The sequence below is a fragment of the Staurois parvus genome, unplaced genomic scaffold, assembly GCF_062004578.1.
Source record: "Staurois parvus isolate SC_StPar_1 unplaced genomic scaffold, SC_StPar_1.0 ptg000346l, whole genome shotgun sequence".
NCBI classification, from domain to species: Eukaryota; Metazoa; Chordata; class Amphibia; order Anura; family Ranidae; genus Staurois; species Staurois parvus.
The window spans coordinates 273,666-290,380 of record NW_028318142.1 but is presented as its reverse complement, the minus strand read 5'-3'; the positions used below and the strand labels follow the sequence as shown (position 1 = coordinate 290,380).

The following is a 16,715-nucleotide window of genomic DNA, read 5'->3' as shown; positions in this document are numbered from 1 at the left end:
AAGATAGATTAGATAGAGAGGGAAAAAAAGGGTACATTAAGAGAGAGGGAGAGAGAACTATAAGAATTGTATTTGTTTATTATATTATGAATCCCTCAAGCCCTTCTTTTAGCCATGTACTATGTGATCACTTGCCTGTTCGGCCCTTTAAAGGATCAGTCGCCACCCGTTTCTTCACATCTAGAAGTTCCGTCTCAATCACGGACAATTTAGTGCTGATCTCCTGCTGACATACTTCACCTGAAGATGTGCATTAATATAAAGAAATAATCATGGTCAGAAAAGTAAAAAAATATATCATATCAAAATATTGTTTAAAGGATAACCACCTTTTTTTCGGCCAGAATTTAACTTTTCATAATAAAATGGAAGAATTTTACAAAGCCATTTCTGGTCCAGCCATCCCAATGCGCTTTTCTCTCACTTACCTTATCCACAGGAGGTTTATTTTTGCCAGTTTATTTGAACTAATTTTCAGATTCCACCATTTCTCAGCATTCACTTCCTGAAGGCCACCTCTCAGAAGCCTTCACTTCCTTTTCGCATCACAAAAGAGGGTGTGATAGGGTGTGTTCACTACTCTAGACCACACCTCCCTCATTACTATACTGCCGTCCGCCATCTTCCTATACAACCTGATTGTACAATCTCCTTTAGATCTCCCATCTGCTGTGTAGTAGCCATGTAAAGACAACACAAACACAATGCACATTCGCAGCGTTTCTGAAAACGCATGGCAAAGTGCGCATTTTCTGTGTAGATTGCCATGCGTTCGGAAACACAGATGTGAATGGAGGCTCATTGTTCTTGTGTAAACAAACCAATTTAACTTTCAGGCCCCATTAATCCCTAGAGTAGGGCAGCCCGTTTATTTAAATGGACTACGCTACACGTTGCAAAGTAGCTCATGGGACATTTTTACATGGTGCGAGTTGCACGCTTTTTACTGCACAGTTTGCTGCATTTGTCAGCTGTTTTTACATGTGGCAAAATGTGTGCTTGTTTCTGTGTTACTGTTAACATTAATGACACTAAAAGTGCAACTAGTTGATTTTAGGTGTATAAATGTGGCCACACACTACACAATCTGATTGTACAATCTTCTTTAGATTTACCAAGACTATATAATAGGAGAACACACCATCTATCCAATCACTCTGTATCGAATCAAGCAGACCCTTGCACTACATCAGGGCTGCACGAGGTCCAAGGGAGTTTAGTATGTGGCCTGAGCCCAATTGAAGGGACGTTGGGGTAGCCAGGCAAATGCACATATGAAGAGATGCCGGGGAAGCTGTGAAGAAAAGTTGATGAGTGAAGGGTGTGTGTTTTAATGAAGTCAGTGCAGGATGTGAGTGCTAATGAGATCAGGTGGTAATCTGCTTCCTGCGTCCTACTGGCTCCTCTGTTCTAAATCTACATGTCAAGACGTGATGATGCCGTCTAAAAAATGAAGCAAGGGCTAAGGTAAGGCCTTGTTCTCAAAATCAAAGAGCTTGTATTTTTTGCAACTGAGGTACACTAATGCTTTATTGGTGCATAAGGGAGCTGGATTTTAGAAAAAAAAAGTGAACTCAGCCTTTAACTGCTTCCCATCGACCCTATAGCAGTAATACGGCTACAGGATTGTATATATACACATGATTTTGCATGTCCGGGTAGGGGGCGCGTGTGAGCCCTACCTGTGCCGCTATTCGCAGCCTCAGCTATCAATCATTAGGTCCCGGTCGGTGATTATTCGCTAACAGCCAATGATCGAGGATTATTAGCAACAGAGGCTGTTAGCTCCTGCACACTGCTATGCATGGCTTTGCATAGCAGAACCATGCAAAACAGCGTGCTTACAGTGAAGCACACACTCAGCTTACAGTAAAACAGCCCACCGTTAATCCTTTGATCGCCCCACATGTTAACCCCTTCCTGCCCAGTGCCATTAGGACAGTGTCAGTGCTTTTTTTATTAGCACTGATCACTATATTGGTGTCACTGGGGATGTCAGTGACACCAAGTCAATTCCCCCCAGTGTCAGAAAGTCCACCGCAGTCCTGCTGTATGTCGCTGATTGCCGCCATTGCTAGTATAAAAAAATTTTTTAAAGTCCCCGTATATATACCGCCATTTGTAAATGTTATAACTTTCACGTAAACCAATTAGTTTACATGTATTGAGATTTTTTTTTAGCAAAGACGTAGCAGAATACATTTTGGGCTAAATTTATGATGAAATTTGATTTTTTAAATTTTTTTGCTGGACATGTTTAATGGCAAAAAGTCAAAAATATGTTTATTTTTCTCAAAATTGTTGGTCTTTTTTTTTTTGTTACAGCGGAAAAAAAAATAAAAAAAACATGCAGGCAACCAAATACCACTGAAAGAAAGCTCTATTCGTGGGGGGAAAAAAAAGACATAAATTTCATTTGGGTGCAGGGTTGCTTGACAGGGAAGTGGTTAATTGACTACCTGAGCTGATCAAGATTTCTATACCCGATTTATAAAATATGATGCATCCATTCCATCCACAATACCCTGAACTATTATAAAGTCATCCAGAAACACTACAGTTCAGGACTTTATTTAATTATGCTGTACTCACCTTTTGGCATTTTAACACGGAAAGAGGACTTTACAACGCGGTCATTGAGAGGCTGGGCATGGCGATAATCATTACGTAAGGTTTTATTGTGCCAGTCCAATAGAGTGTTTTCCAGCAGCTTGATCTGTAGAATATATTGTATTTAAATCATCTATACAAGAAATAATGCCATGTATATCCACGATATACTGTATATCTGGTTTCAGCCTCTTTGGGGAAACTAATAAATGACATGAAAATCAAACTCTGCTGATTGACATTTTCTCCCGATATGATCAGCTGTATCTTGGACTTTCCCACTGACCACCAATGTAAGAGGCACTTCTCCACTGACAACCAATGTAGGGGTAGCTTTTCTCCAATGACCACCAACGTAATGGGCACTTCTCTGCTGGTCAAAAATGTAAGAGGAAACTCTTCTACTGACCACCAAATGTAAGGGAGAAATGTCTCCCCTGCACACCAGTAAAAGGGCATTCCTCCCCTAAATATCAAAGCAAGAGGGCATTTCTCCCTTAACCACCAATGTAAGGGGTAATTTCTCAAATGACCACTAATATAAGAGGGATTTTCTTCCCCACCAATGTAGGGTCACATTTCACCAATGACCACAAATGTAACAAGGCTTTTCTCCACTGACCACCAATGAAAAAGAATGCTACAATTGTAATGTTTTTTTTTCTGGAAATTACTATTATTTGTCATATAGAACAGGAGGCTGTATATGAAAAATATCTACCCTAGGCAAATTAGGTATACCCCACAGATAAGTTGTTAATATAATGTTTTTAGAAGTTTCCTGAGGCCTGAAAATTATTCAAATGCTCTGCCATAGTAAAAAGGTTGAGAAAAGCTAGTATAGGCATTAGATGGAAATACTCTCAGGATAAATGCTTTACAGACTGCTAATCAAATATTTACATGCAACTTGGCTATGTGTACATTTTTTACAATAGAGGATGGAGGGTCCTAAGGACTCAGGAGAAATCCTGCTAATCTCCACTAGCAACTTGGCAAGGTTTAATGTGTAACAGAAAAGGTCATGGCAGATGGTGGCATGTTTGAGGAGACTATTTTGCCCATTCAGAGTAAATCAAAAGGTTTTATTCAAGGAACAATCCTCCACCCACAAAACTCACTTCTTCTTCCACTCTATTCCTCTGTTGGATTCCAAACCTTTTGTAAACCCTGAGCCTCCGCCATATACAGGGCTAAAGTCTTCCTACCATACTTCATGTGTCACTGCAATGGAAGTCACTTGCTCCCCCATACCTGGGAGCATTATGTATTTCCAGAGGTTTCTGATGGAGCAATGGAGTGGCAGGAGAGGGTTACCAGCAGGTGGGGAGTTCTTTCAAAAGAACCTGCCAGTTTTCCTTAAATGGGCACAGACCAATTGATCTTTTTGGACTCTTTCCTGTGATTCAGTCTGCCAGTGTGGACAATTTACCTGGTTTTGAGACAGGATCACTTTTGAGTCAAACACTGTCCATAGCACATTCTCTGTACAGGGAGGAGTCGTCAGAGAGCCCTGATAACGATAGAAGTTCTCCAGGTTTTCAGGAAGCATTGCCAGGGGATCAAGAATTTTTACTTTGGTCACTTGGCCTGAACACAAAGAGAAAAACTGTATCAACACCCACTGTATCATTCAGAACTCAGTAAGGGCCTGTTCACACTGCCCAGTCATGTCCAGTGCTGAAATACCAGTCACTACCCTATGGGTGAATAAGCCCTAACAAGTGCATTAGCCCAGCAGCCAACCTCCATATGACATGCATTTCACCTGCTTCAAGCAGGTTTTTCATTCCTATAGACTTGTATGGGCAACCCATCTGTTACAAACAAAAACCCATCAACGCTACGACTGGGGCAAATATACACCATGGCTTTCACACAGAGAGCGGTCTTATCTGCAGGTGACTGTCAGAGTACTGTATTTCTACTAGTGCTGTAGATAAATTAAAAGCCAGCTCTAAGTAGGATATTTAAAAAGTTTTCTTGCATCTTAATTTCTCTAATTAGTTTAGAGTAAAAACTGAGATTTAAATCTGCCAAAAATGAAATTGGAATTATTATCCAGGTATATACACACACACGCTGTCTACCTAACAACACTGCAGATTATAACAGGAGTCAGGCTATTTGTCTTAAAAGGCCCAGACATCAAAAATAGACAGGGCCTGTTTCAAGATAATCATTTGGGAGTGATTTGATGGAGTGCCCTGTATTGTGTCTTGTTTTACATTTTTTAGAGTAAAACCTAAGTTGTCAAAGTTCACAACTATATAACTGATATGCAAGCGTTTTTGTGATCAGCTCTTTTGTGATCGTTTTCCTTTCACTTTTAAAGTATATGTGAACCCTTACCCTGTCAAACAACTCAGTTTACAATAGAAATGCAAGCCAAAACAGTTGTGTTTAAAAAAAAAAAAAGCTAAATACCCTTTTTTTTACAAGCGATCACATGATTTCTGTTCTCAGTTGCATAAGGGGCTTAGAGAACTGGGGATGTAGACTACATGTGGTGCGTACCAGCAGGAGGCAAAGAAACAGCAGTACACTGATTTTTCCAGTGAATAGGTATGCAGGGGGGTTGTCAGCACAGGCATGACCATTGGATTACAGACAGGCTGTGCTCCCAAGTAGAATACAAAGCAGAAAACAGACCATGTTAGGACAGATGTGTTTTCATGCTTGGCATGATCAGTATGACATAGAAAAGTAGGAGGACTGGCAGGATCACCAGGTATTTCACACAAAGAAAGCAATGCAAAAAGAGCAGGATACTTTTTTTCATACAAGTACTGTATGGTAACACAGACACATATCAGGAATATGACCAGGGGCGGACTGACAACTCATTTGGCCCCCGGGCAATAGGGGATCATGGGGCCCCTATGTCCTTGCCCAAACACAAAAAAGCCTATGAAAAAGGTACCAGGGCTATCTCATGGGGCCCCCTACTGACCCCGGGCCCTCGGGCAGTGCCCGAGTTTCCAAATGGTCAGTCCGCCCCTGAATATGACATAAAGCGGAGTAAAGCGATGCTGGAAGTGAGATGTTTTTTATTACAATGCTTAGAATGATCATGTGATTATATCAAAAGACAAAAAACTTTCTACTTGGCATTGTTTGCCATTAAGTGTACTGACATGCCTCATCTCCAAAGCTACAGAGGCAAATAAGAATCTGTAATAAACATTCCAAAAATACTCCGGAAAAACAATTATATTTGCTCTAATGTTGTAATTTTCTTCAAGAAAATTCTAAATGAAATTCTTGGTGGGTATGTTATGATGTTAAAGTGGAACAGTGAAATAAAAGTAAGTATGTATTTGAAGGAAGGAAACAAAAAGTACACACTATGTGTACACTTAAAGTAAAGTTGTCCTTCAAATAAAGCAGATTAGTACCTGCATAGCGAATTGAAGTAAGTTTGGAAATGACCTCACTATAGTATGTGTTTTCAAAGTGGCCATCCTGGAAATTAAAAAAAAATATACAGATCAGAAAAAAGTATTATAAAAACACAACACCCAAACATTCAAATGTTCTTTATGCATATACTGTGCATCAAATTAGACATTTAAAAACAAAATTAAACAGTGCACTGAACTGAAGGAATAAATATTCAATTGCCACACTGCGTCTAATGTAATAGAAGACTGTAGCATTCATCCAAGTGCTTAACATAATTAGAATTGCAACATACATTTTTTTTTTTAAAGATTAAGTAACCCTAATACAACCCTGTTGCTATACAAAAAATTACTAAAGGTAAGATTCACCTGTAAGAAAAACTATAAGTCTTCATCTGTAATCTTTTCTGTTGCAGCACTGCTGAATGTGACCTCCAGCCTGAGAAATCATTCCCTAAAGTCCATTGGGAAACCAAGATTTCCAGGATTGTGGATCTCCTGAGACCTTTGCATATCTTACCAATTCCTCTTTCTGACCTCCATGCCATTACAGGATATAGTAGTGACGTAGAGGTCAGCAGGAGGAACCAGTGTGAACTGCGGGGGAGGGATTAAGAATAAAGGCATTGGCCCCCTAGTGGTCTACAGAGGGTGACGTTTCTGAAGCAATAGGGCAGCAAGCAGGCTAACATTCACCAGTTTGACATACCTGCAGGCTAAAGACTCTATCCCTGCCCCCCACTGCCATTGAGTCTTCCAACTCCTGCTGGATAAGAACTTTCATACCTCTTGCTGCAATCTACATATTGCAAAAAAGACAGGAAGAGTCAGAAACCCTTCTGTAGTGGCTGTGATAGGTGGACAGATCTGTGACCTTAGGTAGGGATACCTCCCACCTGGAGTTCCAAGGAAATCTGATCTTAGATTACAATCAATGTACAACAATTCAACCACCTGTATAGTAATACTCAGGGCTTTTCTTCTCATAGAATACATGCAGATACCCCCTTTTCCCCAAGTGCCTGCCACTTACCCACCTCCCAGTACTGCCGCTTTTAGAGAATACAGAAAAAAGTATCATTTTGTTGTGCTAAGAAATTTGTATGACATTTTTAACAAGAAAGGCAGTAAATTAGATCCCCTGCAGCCAACAATAGACCAACATTAGATCCCCTCAGCAACAATAGATCCCACCCCAACAATACTCCCCCCAGCAACAATAAATCCGCCCTCCCAACAACAGACCCCCCAGCTACAAAATTTCACCTACCAGCAACAACAGATCCACCACAGCAACAATAGAACCCCCTGCAGACAGCAGCAATAGAATTTCACCTCCCAGCAACAGTAGATCCTCCCCAACAACAATAGCCTCCCCTAGCAACAGAATGTCCCCCAGTGGCCAGGATCAATAGACCCTCCAGCACAATGAAACACCCCTTGTCAGTACATACATTCAGTGCTGGAACTGAGTACCACTGCGTTCTGTCTGAAAAAAGTCCTGGCAATATTACTTTTGCAATGTATTATAGGATATATTAATATGCTACGTTTCTAACATGAACCACATTTTTGGGAAGAACAAAACAAACCACCTGCTAGGGCTTTAAACTCTGAGATATTTTGCTAACTGCAAGTTGCAGTTTTATTTATTTCAGGTACTTATATAGCACCAACAATCTAAGGTCCCTAACTCTCATTCATATATACACATACTAGGGCCAATTTAGACAGGAACCAATTGACCTATCAGCATGTCTTTGGAGTGTGGAAAGTAACCGGAGTACCCAGAGGGAACCCACGCAGGCACAGGGAGAACATGCAAACTCCAGGTAGGTGATGCCATGGTTGGGATTCAAACCAATGGCCCTAGTACTGCCAGACGGAAGAGTTACGCATTTAGCCACTGTTCTGTCCCTTTATCTATGTGTAATAATACTGGTGAATATTTCTAAAGTATGAATCAAAAATCACAATTTTGGGCCCAACCACCAAAAGTATCTACTACATTTACATCTTGTAAACATACTGAATCACATATGGCATATTCTCTAATTTGTACAGCAAATATTCACAAAATAAATCATGATTTTATAAGTACTTACAGATTCTAAATGCCTTTTTGAATATGTTCAACACATTTTGTACCCTTTTTATAGCTAGCACATATCCACTGCTTTACCTCTCTAAATTTGTTTGTTCCTTTTAACTGCATACAAATATTTTTTAGACAATTTTTAGTTTCTAGACAGCAAAAACCATGCTTTGAGAAACAATTACATATAACGTTTGTACAGAACTTGCCTGTAAAGACCAATTAGCTTTCATCCCTTGATTTAACCCCCCCCCCCAAAAAAAAAAAAAAAACACACACAAGAAATTTGATTGGCCAATATGGGTAGGTTTTTAATGTAAGTAGAGAAGTTTATTTTACGCATTTTTTATATAACTTACCTCATAAAGAAATGCAAGCACAGCAAGGCCTTCAGGCTTATCCTTGGCCTCATCAAAGCTACCATATAACTCAGAGTTATAGTGCACAATGTGCAGCTGCAATGACAAGGGAGGGGACATCAGTGCTAACATATTAGCATGAATTACATGACACACAAAGAATGATATGCAGTGCTCACCTCTGCCATGTACCTCATTCCATCAATAGTATGCTCCGAACCGCTGGTTTCCAGGTCAAGGCCACCCCAGTGAAGGTGCATCTGTACTGCAGTGTACACATGGGGGAGCCCTTTTTTAATTTTCATTGTGAATGGTAGTCCTATCTGCACTGAAATGAAGAACAGTTTAATTAATTTACAGTTTTTGTTGTTAAAGCTGAACTCCATAAATGATCTTTATTACATACTTTCATTATTTCAGTTTGATACAATGTAAAGTATGAATAGCTCACACTTGATGGGCTATTGGGAAAGCTGACAACCACTGTAGAAGTCAATGCTAACCCAGTGATAGCGAGCAGATTCCCCTCTGCATACTGACCACAGGAAGTCGCCAGCTTGGCACTGCTGCCGTTCAAAGGACACCTTGTATTTATTTAAAAAAATACATAGCATTCTCTGATTGGACAAGATGACATTTTTAATATCCCTGTCCCTCCACCTCATCCAATCAGAGAATGCTTTGAAAAAAGTACAATTAATTCTGTTAATGGTTGAAGTGCTAAACAATGACCTGTGGTCATTGTGCAGAGGGGAAGCGACTCATGAAAGAACCCCGTCAGGATCAAAAAATTCACAGCCATCAATGTAGTATTGCTATGTAGTAATTTTTAGCTTCCCCAGCAGTTCAATAGGTATGAGATACATTGGGGTTTATTTACTAAAGCTGGAGAGTCCAAAATCAGACTCCCTTCTGCATAGAAACCAATCAGCTTCTAACCTCAGCTTGTTCAATGAAGCTTTGGCAATGAAACCTGGTAGCTGATTGGTTTCTATGCAGAAGGGAGTCTGATTTTGGACTCTCCAGCCTTAGTAAATAAACCCTATTGTGTCAAGCTGGACTAACGTAAGGAATAAAGTTCATTCCTGCTTCAAAGAGCAGGAGAAACACTGCGGTCTTTAGCAGTCAAAGGTGTCTACAGAAATAGAGAACATTTTAAAAGACCAGACCAAGTGAAATGGGTGTCAGCAGGTATCTCCAGATTTTTCTGCTAATACATGGTTCTCTTTTTATAAGCATAAGCCGGCACATTTGCAAATTAGGAACACACGTTTTTACAATGATTTCAGAAAACTGGTTCAGCACTAAACTCAACTGGTAACAGACAGTTATAAAAATATTATTGGCAGAATTTATTAACTTTCATCATTGATCTGTTAAGGAAGGTATGTTAGCACACCTGTCTCCGGGAATAATGACTACCCCAAATTAAAATCATGCAGACTCCCCAATAAGTTTGCTGTTTGTGTTCATTACCACCCCTGACAGCTATGATGTTAGGTAGAAGTTGAACAGCTATCTTTTTAAAAAACTAAATACAAATGATGGTTAGAAGTACAGAAAGAATACAAAGCATCCAAAGCTCATGTCACTGAGGTGGTGTTACTGGGCATTTGGAACACTTACCTATCAATAGCCAGATACAACCTAAATATTGTATTCAGTGTTCATGCTAATGCCCCACAGAGCCATGCCTTTCCTCTGCAGATATACGTATTGAATTGCTTAGCTACACTGTATACCTGGTGCTTTGTAGACAAATGACAGGGTCAGAATTGAATGCCAGGCACCTTTTCTTTTTTTCAGAAGTTTAGAGGAAAACTATACATGAATTAATTCTATGTATTCTGATGTATTTTGTATATGTACTGCAATTATGAACTTAAAAAACACTGACAGCTTAATCCTTTTAGTCAATGTTTTACTTTGGGTGGCGTTAGCATGCAAGCCCTTAAAATATATATTTGGCTGTTTAAAAACAGAACTACTTGTACTTTGCCATCATTGTACCTTTTAAACAAATAGTGTTCCTTTTTAAACAAATAGTAAGAGTTTTGTTGTTCGATGCTTACAATTTTGGCAGGATCAGACGACTTTGGCAAAGCATTTGGGGGCCACCATCATGAAAAATTTGAGTCAATATTTTTTAAGGGCAGAAGAAAGGATGTAGTTTCAGGTGCCTTTCACAAATATTCAATATAAATTATGTAGGTCTAACTCTCTATATTGGATGCTAATGTATTTCTTACTACAAATATAACATCACACTGAGTTCTGACATATACACTACACAAAGCAGGAAGCTTCTGCTCTTGACTGGACTAAATCCGATCAATTAGCTGGTGCATGTGCCATGGTAGCTAATGTTGGATGTGCCTAAGACAATGTTCAGTGCATGCACCAAGCTGAAAGTGGTGCCAGTCTTTTTGGAATTTGACCAAAGTTGCAAAGTTGAGCACAAGCTATAATAGCTTTAGAGAGGTTGTATGTCAAATATATTTTCTTTTAGAGACATGAGATGAAAGTCATATGGACTTTTTTGTGTTGCCAATGCTGTGGAGAGGTATTTGGTATTTTTAAATCTCATGCATTCATTATCTCTTTCTCAACTAAGAAATTTCAACTAATAGCCCCTTATCTTAATCTTAACTATTGGCTCTTCTAAATAAAAAAAATATCCATGAGCACCGTACTTATGGAAGGGATAATTTGACCTCTGTGGCTGCAGTTGTTGTTTTTCTTAGCATTGGAGCTGTGCTGGGCTTCTGGTTTGTTTCTGTACCTTTAAGGAGGTTACCCTCCCAGGGTAACCTGCACTCAATCTATTCATTTTTATATATGTCTCATATCAAGTTCTGTTAGACTGGAGTTAGGGAGCACACGTTTCAGAGGTGCTTGATGCCGTAGTGTGGCTAGTACAGTGTTTCTCAAACTTTTTTCAGTCAAGGCACCCTTTAAAAATTATGGACAGTCCCGAAGCACCCCATTAGAAAATATAAATGAAAACCTGTGGTTTTGTGTAACTAAAAGGCAGGCTTGTTCCACCTGCTGGCTTGTATACAAGTTTTGGGCAATTTTTTTACATTTTGCCAAGGCACCCCTGAAGAAATCTCAAGGCACCCCAGGGTGCCTGGGCACCCTGCTTGAAAAAGGCTGGGCTAGTATGTGCAAATTGGTAAATCAGTTTAGACTGTTTCTTTACCTACTATCAGGTAAGTGTTAACAGGCACGGTTTGTATTGTATTGTTTTGTTAACAGCCCTGTCCACGTTCACCTCACTTATGCGAAGTATAAATTAACTTGAATGGCTGTCATTTTTTTTTTTAATAAAAAGCAGGATGCTTCCATTCAGCCAATCCTAAGGCCAGAAAGAGGGCAGTAAAAGAAATCCAGATGAATAAAAGCTGAGCCAGGGCATTGGGACACCAATTGCTGAGCTAGTGGGACTTGATTGATCATACTTTTGGAAACATAGCTATAGACAGAAGAAACACAAATAAGGAATTTGACAAAAAGAAAAAGATAAAACAAATGGCTGTCTACTCATTCATGATATTCACATGAATGTCTACTCATGGGAATAAACCTATTTGGCTTCCTTTGGGGAACTTTACTTGCCGACTTACCTGAATGACCATTATTGGTGAGTTCAAAATCTCCATGCAATGGCCCATCATACCCTTCAAGTTCAAATGAGGACATTTCACTGTTGTATACAACTTTCTTTTTTTGGATGTCAATGGGAGATTGGTGTGTTGCACCACATAGCGGATACTTTTTTGCCCAGTTTGCTTCATCAACCTCTCCTTCTGTCAAAGGTGTATAAAATAGTCAGTTAAAAAGAATCACTACCCATGTATGTTAAATTAAATGCAAGTATGTTATGATAAATAGCAGAAAACTGTACTATTCTACTGTAAGAGCAGTTTGTTTCCAAGTTGCCTGCCTAAATTCCTGTATCTGAATTAGTTTACAACTCAGTCATAGAAAAGCAGCATTTGCAAATGCTGAGTTTAAAGGAAATTTGTACTGAATGATTATAGAGACTGGCACTGCGGTCTTCTTTTTTTTAAATTGCAAGTTGACTAGCTTTTATGCTAATCCAGTAGCTTTAAAATGGTCTTTGGCACCAAATATACAAATCTTGATCTCTTTCCTGATCCGTGTGCTTGTACCGGTCAGTGACAGTCAGAAAGAATTTTGAAGCTAGAATTGGCCAGGCAGCTAACACTTTATGACAGTTTTTAATTCTTTTAGTACTGGGTCTTTTGAACTATAGAGCTGCAATAGAAGGTCATAGGGTAGTCATATTACATCAATTTGTCCTCATCCTTTTGAATGCAACACGTGTGCAAACATGAAAACTCTTTAACAAAGATTTTATCAAAAGAGTCAGTCAAAGCAATATTAAAGGCTACACTTAACTTTGGAATATGTTACATATTCCACCTGCATTTAGGGTTTAACAACAGCATGTTCCAGCTTTTGCCCCCTTTCCCCCCTCCCTATGACAGTGGGTGGGGGTCTTTCACTTTTTGAAAACAGCGCAGCTGTGCAGGGCTCCACCCACACATCCACATCATTCATTCACAGATTCCTGCAAATGAATAAACTACAAGAACCATCTGCTACCATGACAGATGGACTTGTAGTTTCAGTGGGCTGTGGGGGCACTGATGACATGTCCTCCAGCTTTCAAACAGAAAGGTATGGGCTGGAAGCCAGAGGACTTATCTGCCCACATTACACCCATGATCTACTGATCACTGGTGCAATGCTTCCAGACTATTTCAGGAAATCTGCAGATCTAGCCAGTAAGCCTGTTTTTCAAAAGAACAAGCTCTCTTTCAGATGTAGCAGTTAGAGGGTTGAGACAAACCATTTATCACTGACAGGGGTACTTACTTATTGAAACAAAAAGCTCTGGAGATGCCACCACATGTCCTCTAGATCCTAAATTTTACCTGCCTGGCTTAATGGATGACTAGTTTATTTTGCCAATGGTGCGGAAACCTGTACACAGGACATTGTTTCAGCCGCAAAAACATATAGCAAAATGGTGAACTGCTTCTGCTCCACTGATCATGTCACTTAGATTTCTCTGGTTCACTATATTCTTGTCTCTGAGATGTTGATCAAAGAAGGGGTTACTCAGCTAGATTTGAAAAACTGGGGGGGATTGACTAAATGTCCCTGGCCTAGCCCCCATCTCATTAATTACTGATAGGCTACTCTTCCAAAATAGATTGGCCTCTTTATATTTTTTTTTGTTTTTGTGCTACATCTGCTCTGACCTGATCGCTCACAGTTATGCTTTTTCTTTCTTTCTTTTTCTTTCTTTCTTTCTTTCTCTCTTTCTTTCTTTCTTTCTTTCTTTCTTTCTTTCTTACTGCTGCTAAAGGAATGGGAGCATATATTGTTAATATGTATAATTCACAGCGTTTACTGTACAATGGACAATTAAAGTTATTGTATGTTTCCTAGAAGTTATGTATAGTCATAATTTCTGTATTTCTTTTTGTGCTTGGGGGGGGGGGGCAACTAGACCACACTGGTTCCATTTGTTCATACACTTTGAAAAATGTACCTAATTAATTTTAATATATATGCACTATATTGCCAAAAGTTTTGGGATTCAGGTGTTCCAATCACCTCCATGGTCACACACAGATGTATAAAATCAAGCACATAGGCATGCAGACTGCTTCTACAAACATTTGTCAAAGAATAGGTACCTTTCAGGAGCTCAGGGAAGCATGGTACCATGATAAGTTGCCACCTGTGCAATAAGTCCATCCGTAGAATTTCCTTCCTACTAAAAATTCCACAGTCAACTGTTAGTGGTATTGTAACAAAGTGGAAACAACTGGGAACAACAGCAACTCAGCCACGAAGTGGTAGGCCATGTACAATGACAAAGCAGGATCAGCCCATGCTGAAGCGCACAGTGCGCAGAATTCGCCAACTGTCTGCAGAGTCAATAGCTAAAGACCTCCAAACTTCATGTGGCCTTCAGATTAACACAGCAGTGCGTAGAGAGCTTCATGGAATGGGTTTCCATGGCCGAGCAGCTGCATCCAAGCCTTACATTACCAAGTGTAATGCAAGGAATTGGATACAGTGGTAAAAAGCACGCCACCACTGGATTCTAGAGCAGTGGAGATGTGTTCTCTGGAGTGCTGAATACACTTCTCTGTCTGGCAATATGATGGACATGTCTGGGTTTGGTGGTTGCCAGTAGAACAGTACTTGCCTGACTGCATTGTGCCAAGTGTAAAGTTTGGTGGAGGGGGGACTATGGTGTGGAGTTGTTTTTCAGGGGTTGAGCTTGGACCCTTAGTTCCAGTAAAGGGAACTTTTAAGGCGTCAGAATACCAAGACATTTTGTACAATTTCATGCTTCCAACTTTGTGGGAACACTTTGGGGATGGCCCCTTCCTGTTCCAATTTGACTGCGCACCAGTGCAAAAAAGTAAGGTCCATAAAGACATGGATTTACAAGTTTGGAGTGGAGGAACTTGACTGGCCTGCACAGAGTTTTGACCTCAACCTGATAGAACACCTTTGAGATATATTAGAGTGGAGACTGGGAGCCAGACCTTCTCGTCCGACATCAGTGCCTGACCTCACAAATGCACTTCTGGAAGAATGGTCAAACATTCCCATAGACACACTCCTAAACCTTGTGGACAGCCTTCCCACAAGAGTTGAAGTGGTCATAGCTGCAAAGGGTGGGCAAACTCAAAATTGAACCCTACAGACTAATACTGGGATGCCAAGTTCATGTACGTGTGAAGGCAGGTGTCCCAATACTTTTGGCAATATAGTGTATACACAGTAATAAATACATATATTTATTATTTTCTCTATATTTCAATTGAATGGATATTTATTGTAAACAATTTCTATTGTATTACATGTAAAGGTAAAGTGTACTTTAAAGTATATTTACTGAAATTAATATTTCCAAAAAAAGGACATAAAGTTGATGTGTGTGTGACCAGTTTTTGATCCAGCAAGTGTAGAGACAGACTCAACAGGACCAAGCTTTCTCACCCCTGAGGTAAACAAAGATTTAAACTTATACTGGCCAGTTTTAGTTTTTTAACCAAAAGGCATAATAATAAATCATCCAAGTGTACAGGTTAATGTTAATAAGGTTTGGCCAGATACCTTAAAATTGTCTATATAACAGTAATTCATTTTTATGGGTAAGTAGGCAAAAGCAGCAATAAATAAAATTGAAAAATCAGATAGGACACTTGATCAATATTCAAACCAAATTCAATACAAACTTGGTATACGAGTCCTAGAATATCCTACTAATTTCTGTTCTATGCAACCACAATTGACAGAGCTGACAATTAAGAATTGATGCTTTTCCAAATTCCAATTCTATAATAACATATTGGTTTTGCCATTATGATTATTCAGTATAAATACAATTGTAAACAATACACTGTAGCAAAACAAGGATACAATTTTACATAGTTATCCTATAAATGAGATACTAAACATCCAAAAAGGGTTGCAGACCTAACTGTGCTATTTTCACACTTGACTTACCTTGGTACGTCCACTCCACCACATGGGAGTGACAATTGAACGAGAGCAAGAGAAGTATATAGAAGCTCAGCTGTATGGAGCACCTCATGGCTGGTATAGCATGTGTGTGTCTTGTAGGACGGTGACCTGCCTTATATTCTACAGCTCTGTATGTGTAAATACCAATTTAAAAGTCTGCAAATGACTATTCTCCCTCCCACTCTACAAATGGGCTAGTTCCCCCCACCCTCTCCGCTCTTCTATTTACCTAGAGGAAAGAGAGTTCATACCACAGATCTGCCCATAAGAGGCTTTAATTGATTGACACGCAGAAGCTGGTTAGGTTTTATTAGCCGGGTTTGTGGAGTCAGTGTCATTACCCCACCCTGTGTTCTTAACCTAACTAGGAATCACTGGTCTATTGCCTGTTTTCACTTTATGTGCAAAGCTCCCAACTCAACTACCAAAACATACAAAAATCTGCCAACCTGTTACAACAGTTACTGCAGCTAACTAAAACAGAACTGCTGTGCCATAGGCAGTATACTGAGAGGTGTATAGTTGTAATGACCACTAAAGCATTGGCATTGTTCTAGAATTTCACAAACAAATGGATAATAAAATTCAGTTAAAAAGATCCATTAAGCGTTAAGGATGTACAAGTTATCTGATTCCAGGGGCGGACTGACCATTTGGAAACTT

At 39.5% G+C, this 16,715-nt stretch overlaps 1 protein-coding gene across 1 annotated transcript in view; it reads right to left on the bottom strand.

Annotated features, from left to right (window-relative positions):
* Positions 1–16,187, bottom strand: part of CA6 (carbonic anhydrase 6) — a 31,248-nt gene extending 15,061 nt beyond the window's left edge. Inside the window, exons 1-8 of the mRNA XM_089684322.1 lie at positions 16,035–16,187; positions 12,095–12,277; positions 8,648–8,796; positions 8,469–8,564; positions 6,009–6,075; positions 4,043–4,200; positions 2,593–2,716; positions 136–240 (exon numbers count right to left, since the gene is read on the bottom strand). Coding sequence (XP_089540448.1) covers positions 136–240; positions 2,593–2,716; positions 4,043–4,200; positions 6,009–6,075; positions 8,469–8,564; positions 8,648–8,796; positions 12,095–12,277; positions 16,035–16,122 — 970 coding nt within the window. The 5' untranslated portion in view covers positions 16,123–16,187. The remainder of the gene's footprint in view (positions 1–135; positions 241–2,592; positions 2,717–4,042; positions 4,201–6,008; positions 6,076–8,468; positions 8,565–8,647; positions 8,797–12,094; positions 12,278–16,034) is intronic.
* Positions 16,188–16,715: the final 528 nt, after the last annotated feature.